We start from the raw sequence: 18101 nt of genomic DNA, 5'->3' as shown, positions 1-18101 counted from the left end.
GGACAATGTTTTAATACTCAGATTGTGTCAGTGAAGACTCTTTCATCAAATACAGATCCTTTAGTTGGGTTTTTCGAAATGGAGAGAAGTTTGCTCATCCCGTGCTCTGCCACAAGTGTGAAAACCCTAATCTAGGGCTGTGAATAGATACAATTAGCTTTGAGAAATCATTAGACCCATGCTGTTTTTAGGTTTCTTTTCCAGTAAAGTGCTCTGATTTTAATGTAGGCCTGAAAAAAAAACCCATCTGTCTCCAGCAAGGGTGAAACTGTCATGTTAAAATCACCCAATTAGTTGATTAATTAATCAATCATTATGTTTGTTTATTTATTTATTCATGAATTAATCCATTAATTCTATACTCCAACCGATTGTCAGTTGCTTGGCATTTTGAAAGTAGCTCCTAACTTCACACTATTAGAATTACATGTCAGAGGTAGCCCTTCAAACAATGCCTAACTTAAATTAATAGGGACCCAACTTGTTTTCAATTACAGTCCTCATTAGGTGTCTGTCTACACTGGCACCCTTCAGCACTGTGGGGATATTGCAGCATTTTATATGCTAAGTGTCAACAGACTTACAACACTGGCAGCTTTCCAGTTTTCTTCAAGCAAATGCCACCAAAGCACAAACAGGCCCTGTGTTGTTAATTTGTTTCTCTACCTAGACGAGGTTATCCCTGTCAAAATGTCTGGAAGCTAACATGAGAGCATTTCTATGGGAAGACCTAAAACTACGCTAGGAATGAGCCTTTCCAACCAGGCTTCTTACAGACTAAATGCCTTGGCAGAAGTGCGGTACCGTCTGTGTGCAGCCTTCAGTGTCTATTTCCACTTCAGAACCATTTTGAGATTTGAATAGAAAGTTACATAAATGAAGCGATGAATAAACACTCACCATTATTTCCAGGGTTGTCTCCTTTTAAAACACATACAAGATGTGCAGGATTGTTACAACCAAAGACTAGTACTAAGACTCCTTTAGTAATGACATGGCATTCTGCGGTTGTCCACCTACTATAGTGACCGATTAGCTGTGTCATTGAGAAGATCTATAGTGATCCTACCAGCGTCATATATATCTACCCCTATCATCTACGCCCAGTCGAGTCAAGTCAATTAAGGGGCTCAATCCATCATGTTCATTGATGCCCGGTAGCGTACACAGACAATACATAAATCAGTACGGAGTCTGAAGGGTTGATCGAGCTGAAAGCATTCCTTTTAGTGTTAAATCATCTGCCTGAACCTTAGCTTTGCTTTTTTGGCACCCATCATCTAGAACATGGCACCCCAGCAACACATCATCTCACTAAATGAAGTGCCAGAGCCATTATCATCCGTCTCATTTTCCGTTGTGATTCCTGTTCTGTAAACTGCAAGTGAGACTCCATAACCTTCACAACTCATGCAAATCACCACTGCTTCCCAGATCTTTGTTTTCTTTGCTCTTCTTTAAGTGCATCAGTTGTTGAAACCTGTTTTTTTTCTGCATTGCACCAAAGTCTAGGACTGTGAGCCAAGTACAGAGTGCACATACAGTCTCCTTATTCTGTTCCTGCATTGAAGAGTTGATTTATTTTTTATTTGGTTTGTCCTCATATTTTTCATCTAATTCCAAGAGGTTCCTCTCCTCTTGTGTTGTGCATATTAGACATGGGGACTTCACTCTCCTGAGTTCTGGAGAAAGCCCAAATTCCTACTCTAGTGCCAGTCTTTTGTCTTTGCCAGCTTGAGTACTCAGAGGTAGATCTTCATCCGCATACACTTGCCTGTTACTCATATTTAAAAAAACAAAGGTTAAAGCTATAGAGGGAGCAGCTCATATACAAAGAACTATGTCTGTGCTTTGTAGAGTGAGCTATACATATACATTTGTTTTACTATAATATGATAGCCTACTAGAACATTTTCCTTAGCCATATCTGCAGAGAACAAATACCCTTTCACTGACATTTTTGAAATCAATAAGTTTATAAATAAAATAAGGTTATTCACTAAACAGACATGTATCCGTAGTATTACAGTGCAGAAAACTGGCTCAGTGGCTCATTGTCAGTGTTTACCATTACTTAGTTTGAAAAATATCTTAGAGTGAAGACATGCTAGAAGCTGGGAAAATATTTTACACCCTCAGTCACTCAAAGCTGTGTCAGTAATGTTATTTTTAGGATTTGTGGAGCGAAAGCAGAAGGGATTGTGGACAGAGTAGAGGGTACTTTGTTTTACTGCAAGTCTACAGGGCATCTGCCAATGGAAAATGTGATGATGAGAAAGATAGCAACAAGCTGACCCCTTGTGACACAGATCTACCCCAAAAAAGATGAAGAAATAATTCGTCTGGTGGAAATAAATAAGTGTATTTTTTTTTTTATTAAATTGACTACTCCAACATTATGGGCAAGATTTAAAATACTTATCGATTAACCTGGAGAGGTTACTGTTAGAGGTGATTCTCCCATGCTAAAATTTCAACATTGCCTGCTTGCTCTGGTCTGTCTGCTGTTTTGGTGCTCTGCATAATCAAATTGCAGGACCCATCATAATGTTCATGCAATAGTATGAGGCCCATTGTAATTTGGGGTAAATTCATTAAAAGTTCTTTGGAGTAACAAAAATGTGGGGGCAACTTTCAAAAGAAGAGCAGTGCACCGTAGATTAAAATTACTTGGAGGCTGAATAATGGATGTAAAGCACAATGCATACAAAGCATGATATTTAATCTAGTATTAAGAAAATGTAAGTCATTAAATTAATATCAGTTGAAGTTTTCACTTCTGTAACCTCTAAATACAGAAATGTCTGATTTAATTATTTTTAAACTTCAAACGCTTCTTCAATGACATTTTCTACTGCTTTATTTTGACACAGTTGGGTCTTTCAACTTACTTAACAGTTTGAAACCATGGCAATGTCTTTGTTTCTCTTTTCAAACCTAGTGGAAATGCTCAGTTCAGCAAAGGTACAATTCAACCCCTATTAGTACCATGTCAGAGCAGCTGAAACATGCAGATACCTACTAATTAAAATTACACGCTTTAACTGACAGCTGTTGTTCTGTGAAAAAATAATTCTGTGAAGCCACAATACATTTTCTTCATTTATGGTTGTCAAGTGACATGTAAGAAAAGATGACGGTCCTTTCGGATTTATAAATTGCATTTGCATACTTTGATTGCTCAATATCTGATCTTTCCTCAGGGGACTCGCCTAATGACTGATAGGGGGCTCGACCTACTTTTATAAAACCCTGATTTCAAACCATAAGATCATATCATCTGTTTAATTCATCATTTAAATTCTTAAATTCTTCATGCCTCATAATAAACATAGACATAAACTTTAAATACAGTGAGGGAAAAAAGTATTTGATCCCCTGCTGATTTTGTACGTTTGCCCACTGACAATGAAATGATCAGTCTATAATTTTAATGGTAGGTGTATTTTAACAGTGAGAGACAGAATAACAACAAAATAAATCCAGAAAAACGCATTTCAAAAAAGTTATAAATTGATTTGCATGTTAATGAGGGAAATAAGTATTTGATTCCCTATCAATCAGCAAGATTTCTGGCTCCCAGGTGTCTTATATACAGGTAACAAGCTGAGATTAGGAGCACTCTCTTAAAGGGAGTGCTCCTAATCTCAGCTCGTTACCTGTATAAAAGACACCTGTCCACAGAAGCAATCAATCAATCAGATTCCAAACTCTCCACCATGGCCAAGACCAAAGAGCTGTCCAAGGATGTCAGGGACAAGATTGTAGACCTACACAAGGCTGGAATGGGCTACAAGACCATCGCCAAGCAGCTTGGTGAGAAGGTGACAACAGTTGGTGCGATTATTTGCAAATGGAAGAAACACAAAATAATTGTCAGTCTCCCTCAGTCTGGGGCTCCATGCAAGATCTCACCTCGTGGAGTTTCAATGATCATGAGAACGGTGAGGAATCAGCCCAGAACTACACGGGAGGATCTTGTTAATGATCTCAAGGCAGCTGGGACCATAGTCGCCAAGAAAACAATTGGTAACACACTACGCCGTGAAGGACTGAAATCCTGCAGCGCCCGCAAGGTCCCCCTGCTCAAGAAAGCACATGTACAGGCCCGTCTGAAGTTTGCCAATGAACATCTGAATGATTCAGAGGAGAACTGGGTGAAAGTGTTGTGGTCAGATGAGACCAAAATCAAGCTCTTTGGCATCAACTCAACTCGCCGTGTTTGGAGGAGGAGGAATGACCCCAAGAACACCATCCCCACCGTCAAACATGGAGGTGGAAACATTATGCTTTGGGGGTGTTATTCTGCTAAGGGGACAGGACAACTGCACCGCATCAAAGGGACGATGGACGGGGCCATGTACCGTCAAATCTTGGGTGAGAACCTCCTTCCCTCAGCCAGGGCATTGAAAATGGGTCGTGGATGGGTATTCCAGCATGACAATGACCCAAAACACACAGCCAAGGCAACAAAGGAGTGGCTCAAGAAGAAGCACATTAAGGTCCTGGAGTGGCCTAGCCAGTCTCCAGACCTTAATCCCATAGAAAATCTGTGGAGGGAGCTGAAGGTTCCAGTTGCCAAACGTCAGCATCGAAACCTTAATGACTTGGAGAGGATCTGCAAAGAGGAGTGGGACAAAATCCCTCCTGAGATGTGTGCAAACCTGGTGGCCAACTACAAGAAACGTCTGACCTCTGTGATTGCCAACAAGGGTTTTGCCACCAAGTACTAAGTCGAAGGGGTCAAATACTTATTTCCTTCATTAACATGCAAATCAATGTATAACTTTTTTGAAATGCGTTTTTCTGGATGTTTTTGTTGTTATTCTGTCTCTCACTGCTAAAATACACCTACCATTAAAATTATAGACTGATCATTTCTTTGTCAGTGGGCAAACGTACAAAATCAGCAGGGGATCAAATACTTTTTTCCCCCACTGTAGATATATCCCAAATCTGAGATTACTTGGAGTGAACATGGTGGAATACATTGTAAGAGGCTGGGTGATCATACCTGTACCTTCATGCACATATAGTGAGTTGCAAGGTTTCTACCGACATGAATATTGTATTGCTAGATATAAATCAGAATTTCCAGTTATTATGAAAAATGATACATTAGGACTACAAGGTTCCAAACTGCCAAGTCTCAAAATATGCCCATGATAGGTCTCTAACATACACTTAACCTCGGCCAAACTGGTTGACGAGGAGAGATCTTTGGCTCGGAAATTTTCATTCAAACGGTAGTGCTTCAAATATTTGTTCTATGGCTGACATGAGAGGAATTAATTGGGGGCTTAAATCTTGGGTATAAAGCACAATACTTAGTGTAGATGAGTCTGCTATGAGCCAAGATAAGACATCTGGGGATGAGAGGGGATTGTGGTACCAGATATCTTCACATTACAGGCTGAAGCTAAAGTGACAAGAAAGGAATTTCAGTGCTCAACACAAAATGCAATATCCATCCAATGCAATATCCATCCAATGCAAAAATCCATCCTTCTGTGCATTTCTATTAATATTTTATAATACACAGATCATTAATTACACTGTAGTTACACTGTAATTACAGAGTTCAAATACTGTATTTAATAGATATAGAACACTACGAAACTGTAGTCAGTGGCCGCTTGATATTTTGTAAGATGCTTCTTTTTTCTGCTCATAAATTTTACCGCTATAAGGTGCAGGTTTGTATTTTGTTATTAGCAGGTTGTTCAATGTCTTGCTTTTATCCAGCCCTTAATGCCTGTACTTTATATTAGTAACATTGGGCCAGTTGCAACCAACAACAATCTGTGGATGATGCCATTGTTAGTACCTCAGGACTAGTCTAAGTTAGTGCACTTGTATAGTTATCCACATCTGTAGAATTTGAATGTATTGCCTCAAAGAACATTGCACTTCAGCAGTTATGGAGTCCTGTCAGAGGTCTGAGCAGATTAAATGCAGTGAATTAGAAATGAGTGAATTAAGTGAAGGCATGTCTGCACAAAAAAAAGACAATTAAGGGGTTTCTTAATGCTGCATTTAAACCACACAGTCAGCTTTGACAGAAAAAAACATCCGTAAGAGTCAATCAAAATGCACTTCAATTAGCATTTATACAGCATGTCATTATAAGGTTGTCAAGTTAATTCACAACAACGATAAACCTTATTGATGGGAGTAATATTCTTTAATCATAAAAGAACAGAGATAATGTTTCTGCTAAAACAAATGAGCTCATGATGTATAATGCAAGTGCAAATACACGGTCTTTCCAAACCAAGATTCCTGTGCAGTGGACAGGAGCAGTACATCACACTCATTGGGAGAGAACTATTTAATCTCTCCATTACTGTGTCAACTGGTTTGCTGGGTGCATTTCCAAATGGACAATGGGTTTTCTAAATGTCACCATGGGCATTATAAAAGCCATCTGGCATCCAGAGCACGAGACAAGATCGTTTTAAGAGTGCCTGTATTGTCCAAGACAAATCGTGCTTGATGAAACTCGATGGCATGACAGGGACCTTTATCTCCAAAATGATCTTGCATTGTCACCTCATCTTTGGGATCCATTTGAAATCATTGCTGTTTCACCATTATATAAAGACCACCTAGCTATCATTAGGCCACAGAGAAACAGCATGAATACATGATGCATAGATAACACATCTAGCTATGCAAATAATTATATGTGTTGCTAAATAATTATCGTAAAACCTACTTTTTCTATATCAGAAAAAGAGAACTGCCTTTTCAATCATTTCAATGGGACAGTGGCACACACTTTCGCAATTAACCTATAAAATCCAAACCAGGCAAGGTGAAAGGGTTTTTAAATTAAGTGCAACTAATACAAGACAATGACCCTCGTTCCCTGACAGCAACTGCTATCAGCGTCTCCATTCATCTCGACAAGATGTGGAACCATAGAGTTCTTCAATAAAAACACAATTACTCTGATCTCTGTACAAAAGTGAAAGTGGTGTGATTCATAATTAAGAAGTCCATTGCTTGCATATGCATGGGACATTCCCTTCAAACACATTGCCATTTTATTTCCCCTAGTACTTCAATCATGTCAGGGGCTGCAATCAAGAGAGTTTTATAGGTCTCTTTACATCAACTCCTTAAGACCCGGTAAAGCAAATGGGAGCAACTGGGCCAATAAATAGATCAGTGAGGAAATATATAGCTCAGCTGGAATGAAAACAAGATGAATGTGCAGATGGATTAGACTTGTACATTCAGTGGCAATTACAGCCTGTCCCATTCAAGATCTCTATTCCTTCTATGTCCTTAATTATTTAATTGGTGCTAATAAAGATGTCTCCCATACAGGAGGACTTTGCAAGCTCAGAGACACACCAAACTATTGTCAAAGTCTTTCAAGATTTCAGAGACAGACTGACTGATGGGATTGATTGATGGGATGACATTATAACTCAATTCAAAGCACTCACATAAATTGCTGCAGAGTTTGAAAGGGCTGAGAGATGTGGACGGCAGTGACTTTTGAGCAATTCCTTTTCAGCTTTGCAAGAGTTCACAGTTTCCTTGGCTAGCGTATGACATGTGCAGTAGGTCAAAGGACAATCTTAATTAATCATTTAAAGGGGTTTCTTTTAACAGAAATTTGTCCTGTAAACAAGTGGTGTTACAGCATTATAGGAATGCTCATATAACTTTCTAACTGAAATGATGCTACCAATGCATGATCAATTCCAGTAGAGCAGTGTAGCTCAACAGGGAAATCAATAAGTCTACGGCACTGTGCTAGTCAGAGTATAAAGGGGATTTGTGTGGATGCTGGACTCAAGCAGAAAAACTGGACTGATATGATGGTCAACAAATTAATCTCAGGGTCAAGTGGAAAGCAGGTCATAAATTCTACATAATGTCTTGGCATAACACACTGGCACATCAACCATATCCAGTGTGTTCATTCTGTGAGCCTGAGAACACAACATCGGTGCATGTGTCTCCCTTTACAGATGACCTTTATTAAGAAATGACTTCTTATGATCATAGGATACTATAGTGTTCTTCAGACTTTACAGGAGATGACTTGTTTCTTCTGTGATAGGATACACATTGCATATACATTCAACGTATCAGATTGAAAACAGAAATCTGAACATTGTAGACAACACTTAATAACTATAAGCTTTTAATGGATTTCACGCATGGGTGAGAGAAACTGTGGGCCTCTGTGGTCCTGAGATTGTATGTTCGTTTTCCCATTCAGAATTTCACCTGATGTTTAGCATTCTGGGAAATCTGAGTCATCGCCTGCACTTCAGCCCTATTTAGCCTCCACTCCAGACAGCATAACTCTAACATGAACTCTCAGAGACCTTAAACAGGCTACCCAGTCCCATTTGTATTCTGTGTCTGAACCTTTAAATGCAGGACTGGTTAAGATAACGTTTTCAAGGCTTTGATCCCAGCAGAGAAAACAACAGTAACTTTTTCCTTTGCTGTGCTATGAGAAAATAAATCAATATCAATCCCACACACCAAATTAACTCTCCAAAAGCCTTAAGATTAAAATAGAGCCAACATTTTGGTCAACAGATCTTTCTGAAGACTTACAGTTATCATGTATTCTTTTTTATGTAGAGAGAAAGATCGGTAGATCACAATGTTGACTTATTGATTCATAATTGAGATTTGTGGGGAGAAGTCTTGAATATGTTTGATCTCACTCATATAATTCTATATTTAAATATTTTAACACACATAACCTTCCATGCAGTGTGGAGAGTTAGGTTATGACAGAATGGATCTCACCGACAGCGCAGAGAGGAGTCCAGCAATCTACCAACTACACTACAGCTTTCCTCAGAGCCAAGCACACAAATACACAAATATTAAATAACGAATGGCTTGTGCAAAACATGTTGCTGTCTCATCCCACTGCTCAGGAATATTTGCTCACCATTTGTTCTTTATACAGTTTGTCATTATGCGATGGATGCCAGGTGATCGGGGAGGTGTAAATAAATAAACAGTGTACTTACAGTATGACTAGTATTTGGTCAGCTTTAGTGGTTTCTCAATGTCATCCTACATTGTTTCCTTATTGTGAAGTTTTTGTTGTTGTTTTTCTTGCTGTTGTTGTTGGTTTTGTTGAAGTTGAGATGGGTAAGTAATCTAATTTTCAGTTCCATTGCAGCAGGACTGCTTTTCATTTCCACAAGGGGATTTCCTTTCATGCCAAGGGGGATTATTAATCTCAAGTACAGACCTGCAAACACCAAGATTTGTGTATGATTCTTTTTAATTGTTTTTAATCCCCCCACTAGATGTAATATTCCCGATCCATTATCAAAAAGGGAAACATCATTTAACATATCATGTTTTTTGCCTAAAGCTCTTATGATGTCGGCAATCATTCAGAGTGCTTTGTGGTGTTGGTGATCAGATTTAATCTTACATCTGTCTCCCCCTGATGCTCCCAAAGCTTCAAAAAGCTTTAAGTGAGTGTCTAGGGGCCTGGAAGCTGAGATTTATTCATATTTTAAGAAGAGGGGCAGAACCATCAGACAAGACACATCCCTTCATTTAAATACAGGCACTGCCCAGGTTAAGTAACACCTGACTTACATACATTCGACTTCACATAAAACTTTCCCATACGACACATTATGACAATTTTACACTACAAATTAAAAGACCGTTTACAACTTTTGCAAAAAAAAAAAAAAAAAAAAAAGGAGAGTTGCGTTACAGAACCGTCAAAATTAAGTTGCAAATTCTGTACATTATTTAAGTCTGGAAGCAATTTTAAACTGAATTTCTGAAGAAACGAATGGTAAACCTGACCTTAAATTGAAAGAACTGACCTTCTGTCTGGCAAAAGTACTTTTCTCAAATGAGGATGTCTGTAAGAGTGTGGATTCGTTTCTTTTTTAATGATGCTATTAAGGGTAATGTCTTTGAAAATTTCACCTGAACGACACTTTACAACTGTCTTTTGTGTTGTCAGTCCTCTGGGAATGGTGACTAGATGTTATTTAGCATCTCAAAGGAACTCTCCCACTTGCCAGCGTTTGAATGAATTTGACCTTGCTGGCTGTCCGACTCAGCTAGGCCTGACGCAGTGTCTGGTTTTGGGTGGGGGGTGGGTGGCTGTTTTATTCAGTGTCACGAGGTCCACTCCATCCCTCTGAAAGACTTGCCACTTCATCCATGACTGAACCAGCTGATGGCAGACCAGCAATTCTGAGGTAAAATCTATACACGAGATAAGAAACAGGAATCCTATGGACAACACTTATGAATAACAGAAGGACTTGGCAGGAAATTAAAGAGACTCCTTTCCAGCACAGAAGAGGTATGAACTAATGAGGAAGATGCTGATCAGACAATTGGACGCCGGGTTTAATTTTAAGAGTGTAAGCTTGTGTGGGAAGTGTGCAGCAGCATAAAAATACTCACTGACAGAAGCTGGGACGCCACCCATAGCACTTTCAAGTTCAAAAGCCAGTGTTCAATCACAAGGTCAGGGGGGCTTGGGGATCCATCAGAACAATTTACACCATGTTGTAATCATATATTTAGAATGAGCTGTTTAATTATAGGGAATACATAGAACAAGGAGAGACTGCAGTGTAAGCGCTAAAGAAATACACTACTGAGCCAGTTCTGGACCTGTAATGTGTGCGATAAGATACTGTTAAAGGCCATCATCAGCACCTCCCAGTTATTTCAGCTGAAAGTTTGAATGGACGTTTTATCGGATGCTTTCTGCACAAATGGATGGTTTTAGTTTTTTCTTATTTGATTAAAGTGGCTTATTAGTCCATTAGAAACTGAGCTTATCAAATAGGATGGGCAGGAAGAGCACACAGGAAGCGAATTAGTGCTGCTGAAAATGTAAAAAGGGCATAAAGAAAATCTTGGATGTGATAGAAGAATTAAGTGGTTGGAGACATTGTACGAGTGTTAGCCCATTTGATGCTTTTACCACTTTTGGGGATTAGGCATCCGCTCACCTCTGTCTTCCCACAAGCTTCTTTGACTGGAACAGCCTGGCTACACAACAGTCTAAGCAGAACATGAACCTACAAGATTGGACACGCAAGAAATAACAAATGAAATAACAAGATTACTTCCTATGTAATGTAGACTCCTATCAAAGTAACGAGCTATTCCAACGACGGTGTCTGCACTGGACCGATTTATTAACGCTGCGCAAGTAGTAACATGAAATGTAATCTATAAAAGGTTAAGCTTGATGAGGTTAACAAAACTAGACAGAAATGTCCTGTAATCTGTTTTTAAAAAGGCTGCTCTACTCGTGTGCTGTTCCTGTCACTCTGTTTGGTTTGCCTGAGTTTTTGACATCGCCCGGGCAACAACAGGGCTGCTAATCGTATTACACGCAAACAGATCTTGCCCATCCATCCAGCATCCTCGTTTATAATTTCAAAAAGGATTTTGTTGTGAATCACTTTGTTACTACGGCAACAATAAACTGCTGCGAGGAGCACAGAGCGCAAGACAATCCTATCCTCAGTGTCAGGTGAATAAACAAGCACGCCCAATATGAAGCACTGATGACACGCTGCTTGATTTCTCCGTTTATACTGCTCAGCTTGGAACTCTGTGATCAATGAAGATTTTCTTTGCTGACAATTTTGAAAACAAAAGACAAGAAAATACAGAATATGTACATTTTACAGAAAGATATTACTCCCAGACCTGTTATAATGTACAGGACTAAGTTAGAGAACACGAGAGTCTCGGACTATGTTGTTACCTTGAAAACTGTTAATTGCTCAGATGGGTAAAAGAGGAAAAAGCATGATGCTTGTGAATCACACTGTCACTATCAGGCGCTTGCAGATCTGAGCAAATTATTAAAGCTCTGAATTCACAGAAAGTGTCTAATCTACCTTGGTAATTGTACCCTTTAAAAATGTGGTTTTACTATGGCTGTATCATAGTTTTGCAGTGTTTTATTATGGGTTTTGATATGGCTTGATTGTGCTTTACAGCACTCTAAGAAGAATCATTCATGCCTTACCATTGCAAACATGCCTTGAAGATATGTAGTATGGTATATCCTAGTATTCCCATGGTCCAGTGTAGTAAAGTGAAGTGCAGACCCACAGGAAACTCTAACCACAGTAAAGCCACATTTAAAGTGTAAATATCCTTTGGTAAATTTACTTTAGCTAGGTTTAATCCTGTGCACCCAAGAGCAGCCCTCCTCCCACTGTATAGATGCCCTGCAAACCTCCAGAGACTGGGGCTTCAGTGTCCGGCACTAATATTTCCAATGATATAAGCTAGAGAAAGACAGTGTACTATGATCTGAGACTGAGACTTGACACATTCAATATATTCCCACATGCGCAATTATTTTGTGATGATAAAGATTGAAAAGATTAAACATTTTTTTCTTCTTCAGAATTAGACTTGAGTTATATAGCATAGTGAACTCCAGAAAGTGTGACCAAGCTGAAAACGATGTCTTGATGTATTGAAGTTTTTGATAATGATCAAATTTGAAAATGGCTAGATGCACTTTTATAATAACTTTTTTAATGGACCGTAGACAGCAACACCATTTGATTTACGGGCGACCGCATCTGTCTCTGTTCAGACTCGGGCAGATGCAAACAAGAACAGGAACGGGTGAATCGGAAATGGATTTCTCAGAGTTCTATTCAAGCCGCCAATAGCCCTTAATTCTGAATGTGTTCATTTCTGCGACGCTTGTCATTTTCAGCCTTGTCTTGTGTTTAATGAGAACATAATATGCCAGGGCCAATTTTACATTACACTTCAGATCATGTCATAGCACTGGATGTTTAAATTTGCAGTATGACTCATTACTACAGACGCTTAATAAAACTATTAGCAAAGCGCCTCACAGGAGTATGTCCTTTGATTACCTGGCCTTTCAAAAGGTCATCTTTTCCTTAAGAAGTTGAGATTAAAGACACGTTCTGCGCTGTATAATACTCTTTCTGCATTGAGAATTAAAGAATGCTTTAAAAATGATTACACGGTTCTGACCCAGGGCACTTATGCCGTTATCTGAGAAATACAGAAAGCATTATTATTATCACCTTTATAATAAAACAGGCCATTTTGTAAGTAAGTGTGTGTTTAATTCCAAACTCCTAATAGCACCTTCAGCAGAAGAAGGAGAATTTTTCCAAAAACTACATCAGCTAACTGTGAAAATAAGTATAACTAAGTGATTTCAAAAAAACACTATCCTCCGGGAGGCTTGCTTCTCTCCAAATGCGACTAGAGCTGTAAAAAATACTGCCGAAATGTTAAAAACTTTGAGATGACAATTTGCTGTGTCTGCTCTGCCCCGTCTGGCACCACCGCAGGCATCTGAGTGCAGAGTGCTAACCCCAATCTGGGAGTTTAATCTATCGCTACTGAGAGTGGCATATTTCAGCACTGCCAACACAGCCCTACTGCACTCAGACGAACCCTCACCCCCCCGCCAGCCATAGTGCTGATTGCATCGTTCCCATTTTCTGTTGAGTCAATTTGAGTTGAGTTCTTCGAAGGCTAAGATTAATTAATAATGCTTTTAATGAAGCTTTCAAATGATCAGCTACCGGAACTAATTATTAGAAGTAACAGCTGTAAAGCGTCTTGAATTCTACGTTTTCGTCCCCGTGACGTAAGTATAATGTTCATTTGGCACATTTTCAGTTACTTAATGCAGTTCTAATTGTGCAATCACCATGAATGCAGAAAGTATGTCTGCAACTTAGAGTGCGGACCTGTAGCCAACTTAATGCAAAAAAGACGCATATTCCCATCTAGAACTATGCTTGAGAAAATCCCTGCAGTTTTTTTTAATCATCCACTACTTCTCGACCTTCTTGACATTGTTGTGAATCCTCTCCTTAAAACCGTATCTTCTCTCTCAAGTTCTTTATGTTTTCTCATTGGCAGTGGCAGAGCTCTATAATAATGGCCTAGTAACCAAGAACAAGTGAAAAGAGCTGCAGTTCAGAAACAATACAGTGTCATCTGTGTGTTACCATGGCACTGTGGTGTACCAGCAAATGTGTCGAGAGATATAAGTATTGTGTCTTCAGCCAAGAGAGAGTGCTGAAATTCAACCTCAGGTGCTGAGATCCAGTACGGCTGGTGTCTTGACACTGTATGTTGTGTACCTTGCTTCATAGAGAAGGCTGACATTTAAACCATTAGCTCAGGAGTACTATGGGCAAACACCTAAAATCTGGGGGTGCTCATTTTATTCTGGCAGAGCTTCTGTATAATGTCTTCCACCTGTTGTTGTTCATCTACTGGGAGTTGCAGTGCTTCTATGACCACGGCTACTGATGATGGTAGACCAGAGCTATCAATAATGAAAGCCTATGATTTATCTGCACTTATTTTAGACTTAGTCTGGGGTTCTTACGTGCCCGAAAAGTTATATCTATTGCAATGAAAATGTTCTTGCACACATCACTTTAACCTGAGGGCTGTTTGTAAACTATTGTGAATTTGTCTCTGATTAAAACTGATTATACAACTTCTATATTTCTAAACCCATAACGATGAAATCAACAAAATAACTATGTAAGCAGACCTGACCTGGTTTGCGCTGGCAGTTAAAGACAGGGCACTGGATGTTTGATTGAAATATGATATGACAGCTATTGAAGGAGTCCCTGTTTACAATACTTGCTGAACAGTCTCCTCTGCTGGAAAGGCAGCTGTTGGGTTGATGCGGGGGTGCTGTGAACAGAGAGGGTAAGGAGGACTGGCTCGGGAGGACACTGCATCCTCGGACATCAAGTTCGGGGGTTTTCTCCCCAGTACATTGACAGGATTGCCTCAGTCTGAATGAGGACTTCACTGTTGAACAGTGGAGGCAAATACTGAAATATCTTTTTAATGCTAAACCTACATTTGTGCCTAGTGGCCCTTTAGCATGACAAGGGTTTTTGATGGCAATAACCAACCCCTTATATAGTAAATACCTCATACATTCCCATATACTATGGACTGATTAGTAAGCACTTTCTGTAGATTAATACTTATCACTAAATTAAATTCCAAGTGTGTAACACAAACTCTTGTTCTGTCAATGTATATACTAGCGATAACAGCCCGTCTGCGCATTCATAAATCTGTCTGTGCAAAACTAAATAATATTTTATAGATATCATTATTCTATTACCGACATTACCTGTCATAGGCTGTGTCAGGAACAATAATTATGAAATGTGTGTACACGCCTCTAGTGTATTGAAAGTGGCACAATGAAAACACTTCATTACATAGGGACACGTTTCACAAACCATTACCAATCCCACTGGTGCAGAACGCCACATCATAAATATCGCCCAGGAGAAGACATGAATCTCGCTGCTGAGGTCAACTGAAAGCTAGGATTGCATCCAACTGTTTGTGAATGGATCTGTTCAATTGCAAACATCTATGGGGTCCTGATAGCAACATCAACAAGTCCGTGTGTATGCAACAGCAAGCAACAGTGAAGTCCTTCACCTGAGATGCTATGAAGCTTTTCAATGATTAAAACTTATACGGTCTATTTTTAACACCGGGGGCAGAGTTATACAAGACCAATATGTGGATAAATAGAAAGATGGACAGGCAGAAAGACTAACAGATCAATTCAGATGGATGAAACACAACTAAAACTACACACACACACACACACCAAGTTTAAAGCTCTGCCACAGCATGCAACATGCAGCTACAGGAAAATGTTAAACCTCCATGCCACTTAATAATTCGAATATTGTGCAATTATTGTTGTTATAATAATAATAATCATAATAATAATCATCATCATAATAATACTGTTCTTCTTGTTACTATTACTAAGCTTTCATTTGGTCGCATGTGTCCCAAATTCTCTGTACAGACTTTTTGGTCCACATTTGGCTGAAGTGCCCCCCGACTTACCTTGGGGTTCATGACCAGCTGCTGCTCGTTGTAATGCAGCAGAGCCTTGGAGTTGGACTCGGAGTTGTTGACGTAGATCTGCAGGCAGGGGTACAGGGAGGTGCCCCGGCAGTCCGCCCCGCAGCTGAAGGGGCACTCGAACATCTCCCCGTTCTGCTGCACCGAGATCACCGTGCAGTTGGCGCTCTTGCACTGCATGTTCTGCAGGGTGGGATTGAGCCAGCAGAAGCCCAGGATGAAGAGCGACACCACGCCGCACACGATCAGAAACAGCCCGAGTCGGATGCTTTTGTCCTCCGCCTCCGAGTACTCATAGGACACCCTGATCTTCGCCATGAGTCCCCGGCCAGGAGCATGAACCCAGCCCGTCTCTGTCTGGAGAGAGCAGCTCTTCCTCCCGCTACCCTAGAAGTAGCTGCGAAACTTTGCGCCGGCTTTGATGGATGCCACCCCTGTGTGCCGGGCTAAGTTGGCACAAGCGGCTCTTTCGCACTCCTGCTTTTGCGCGCCTGCTTTCTGATCTGGAGGTCAGTAGTGCTGCCGGATTTGGAGGCTGGTGACAGGCTGGATGCTACATCTGGCATTAGCTAAGCTTCTTATGCAGGAATAGCACAGGGTCCTGCGCAGACACGGCTCTCCGCTGCAGGCGATCAGATGCTGATGGGCAGCGGGCACTGTGTCCATCCCCGCCGCCTGCCTGCCTGCTGCTGTGGTACTGTGCAATTGTCTGCTGGCTGCTCTGATGTCCTATAGGAGCTAATCAGACACGGGCTCTTAAATTGAGACTTCAAAACTGATCGCAACATAAATCAGCTGCTATGGCACCAATAACGATGCGACTGGGGTGGTTAACCAGCCCACAAAGACACCATGACTCCAACGCAGGAGTAAAGTCGGGAATAAAAGCTCCATGTGTTGAACACCGTCACCTGTGCAAGTATACTGTCATCCAGTTTAAAGGGGACTCGACTGAATTCAGCAAAGGGCAGGACTGAAAGAGTTAACTGGGTTGTTCAAAGGGTATGCGGGTTATGCCAGCGTGCTTGTGCGTAATTAAACCGAATTACGGTAAACGTGCTGTAACCTACAATAGATTGGACAGTTTTATTTTTGACTTTATATACATATGTACATATCAATTATATTCGTTGTATTACTACATTTATTACGATTAGTAATGATTAGAAGTAGTAAACTGTTATTTGATGTATGTCATCTCCATTGCGAATATGAAGGAAACGGGTTAAAGCACTAAAAGTAAAAGTAGTGAACAGGGTTAATTGGATGTATTAAATCAGTACTGGTCACCGTGACGTATCGATTAACCCTTTTGGGAAAGTAATCCGCCTTTTTCAATATTTGCAGGCGACTGCATCGGGTACAGTAGTGTGCGACAGGTTAAACCATGCATTTGCGCCGCGTAAAATGAAAGCTTTTGATTTAAACGTGGGCCTAAAAAAAAACCACAAAGCTTTGCACACACAGTAAGCAATCCCTGCCAGCATTAAACCCCCCAATTCAACAGATGCCCGGGTGATTACAGCGATCTGCGACACACGCGTGTTTACAGTGCCTGCAGGGCGCACGTCTGCTCCTCCCTAGCCTGATTTTCGTGCTCTGTCTTTTACCCCGTTTTGTTTCCCAGCCCGCACTTACCTTCTCATCTTTTCCCTTCGGTGACGCGGGTTCATGGCAGCTCTGGACATTTTGTAACCGGTGCCCTAGATTTGGGAGAAGAGCTGCTGATAGGAGCGATAGGGGGAAGAACCAAATCAGTAAAGTGTGCTGCTTCCTGTGCTTTCAGCTCTGTTTTGCCTGGATTGTAATATTTGCGTTTGTAAACAGCAGCTTTTTTATGATGACTATTTCTATGCATCTTCAGTTAACCTCTTCCATGCTGTAAAATGCAATGCAAAGACCTAGATTAATGCCAATGAAACAATTTTGGTGAAAGCTGCAACACTTGCTTTTAAAAGATGAGTGAAATATATTTAAATCTACTTATATATTTATGATGGGAATGCATGTAACTTTATAAATATGTCAAAATTTGTCTGACACCGTGTATTTTTCAAAAATAAATAAACCTGAATACATTAATTTGGGTTTAAACATGGTTGCCTGCCTGTTTGTTTGTTTGTTTGTTTGTTTGTTTTCCTAAAGAAGGGTAAGACGTT

General features: G+C 40.2%; 1 protein-coding gene across 1 annotated transcript in view; it reads right to left on the bottom strand.

Moving 5' to 3' along the window:
- Window positions 1-16960, bottom strand: part of LOC136771861 (calcium-activated potassium channel subunit beta-4) — a 30665-nt gene extending 13705 nt beyond the window's left edge. The window contains exon 1 of the mRNA XM_066724410.1: window positions 15925-16960. Coding sequence (XP_066580507.1) covers window positions 15925-16260 — 336 coding nt within the window. The 5' untranslated portion in view covers window positions 16261-16960. The remainder of the gene's footprint in view (window positions 1-15924) is intronic.
- Window positions 16961-18101: the final 1141 nt, after the last annotated feature.

This window comes from Amia ocellicauda, chromosome 15 (assembly GCF_036373705.1).
Source record: "Amia ocellicauda isolate fAmiCal2 chromosome 15, fAmiCal2.hap1, whole genome shotgun sequence".
In the NCBI taxonomy this organism is placed as follows: Eukaryota; Metazoa; Chordata; class Actinopteri; order Amiiformes; family Amiidae; genus Amia; species Amia ocellicauda.
This window is presented reverse-complemented; position numbering and strand designations above follow the sequence as displayed.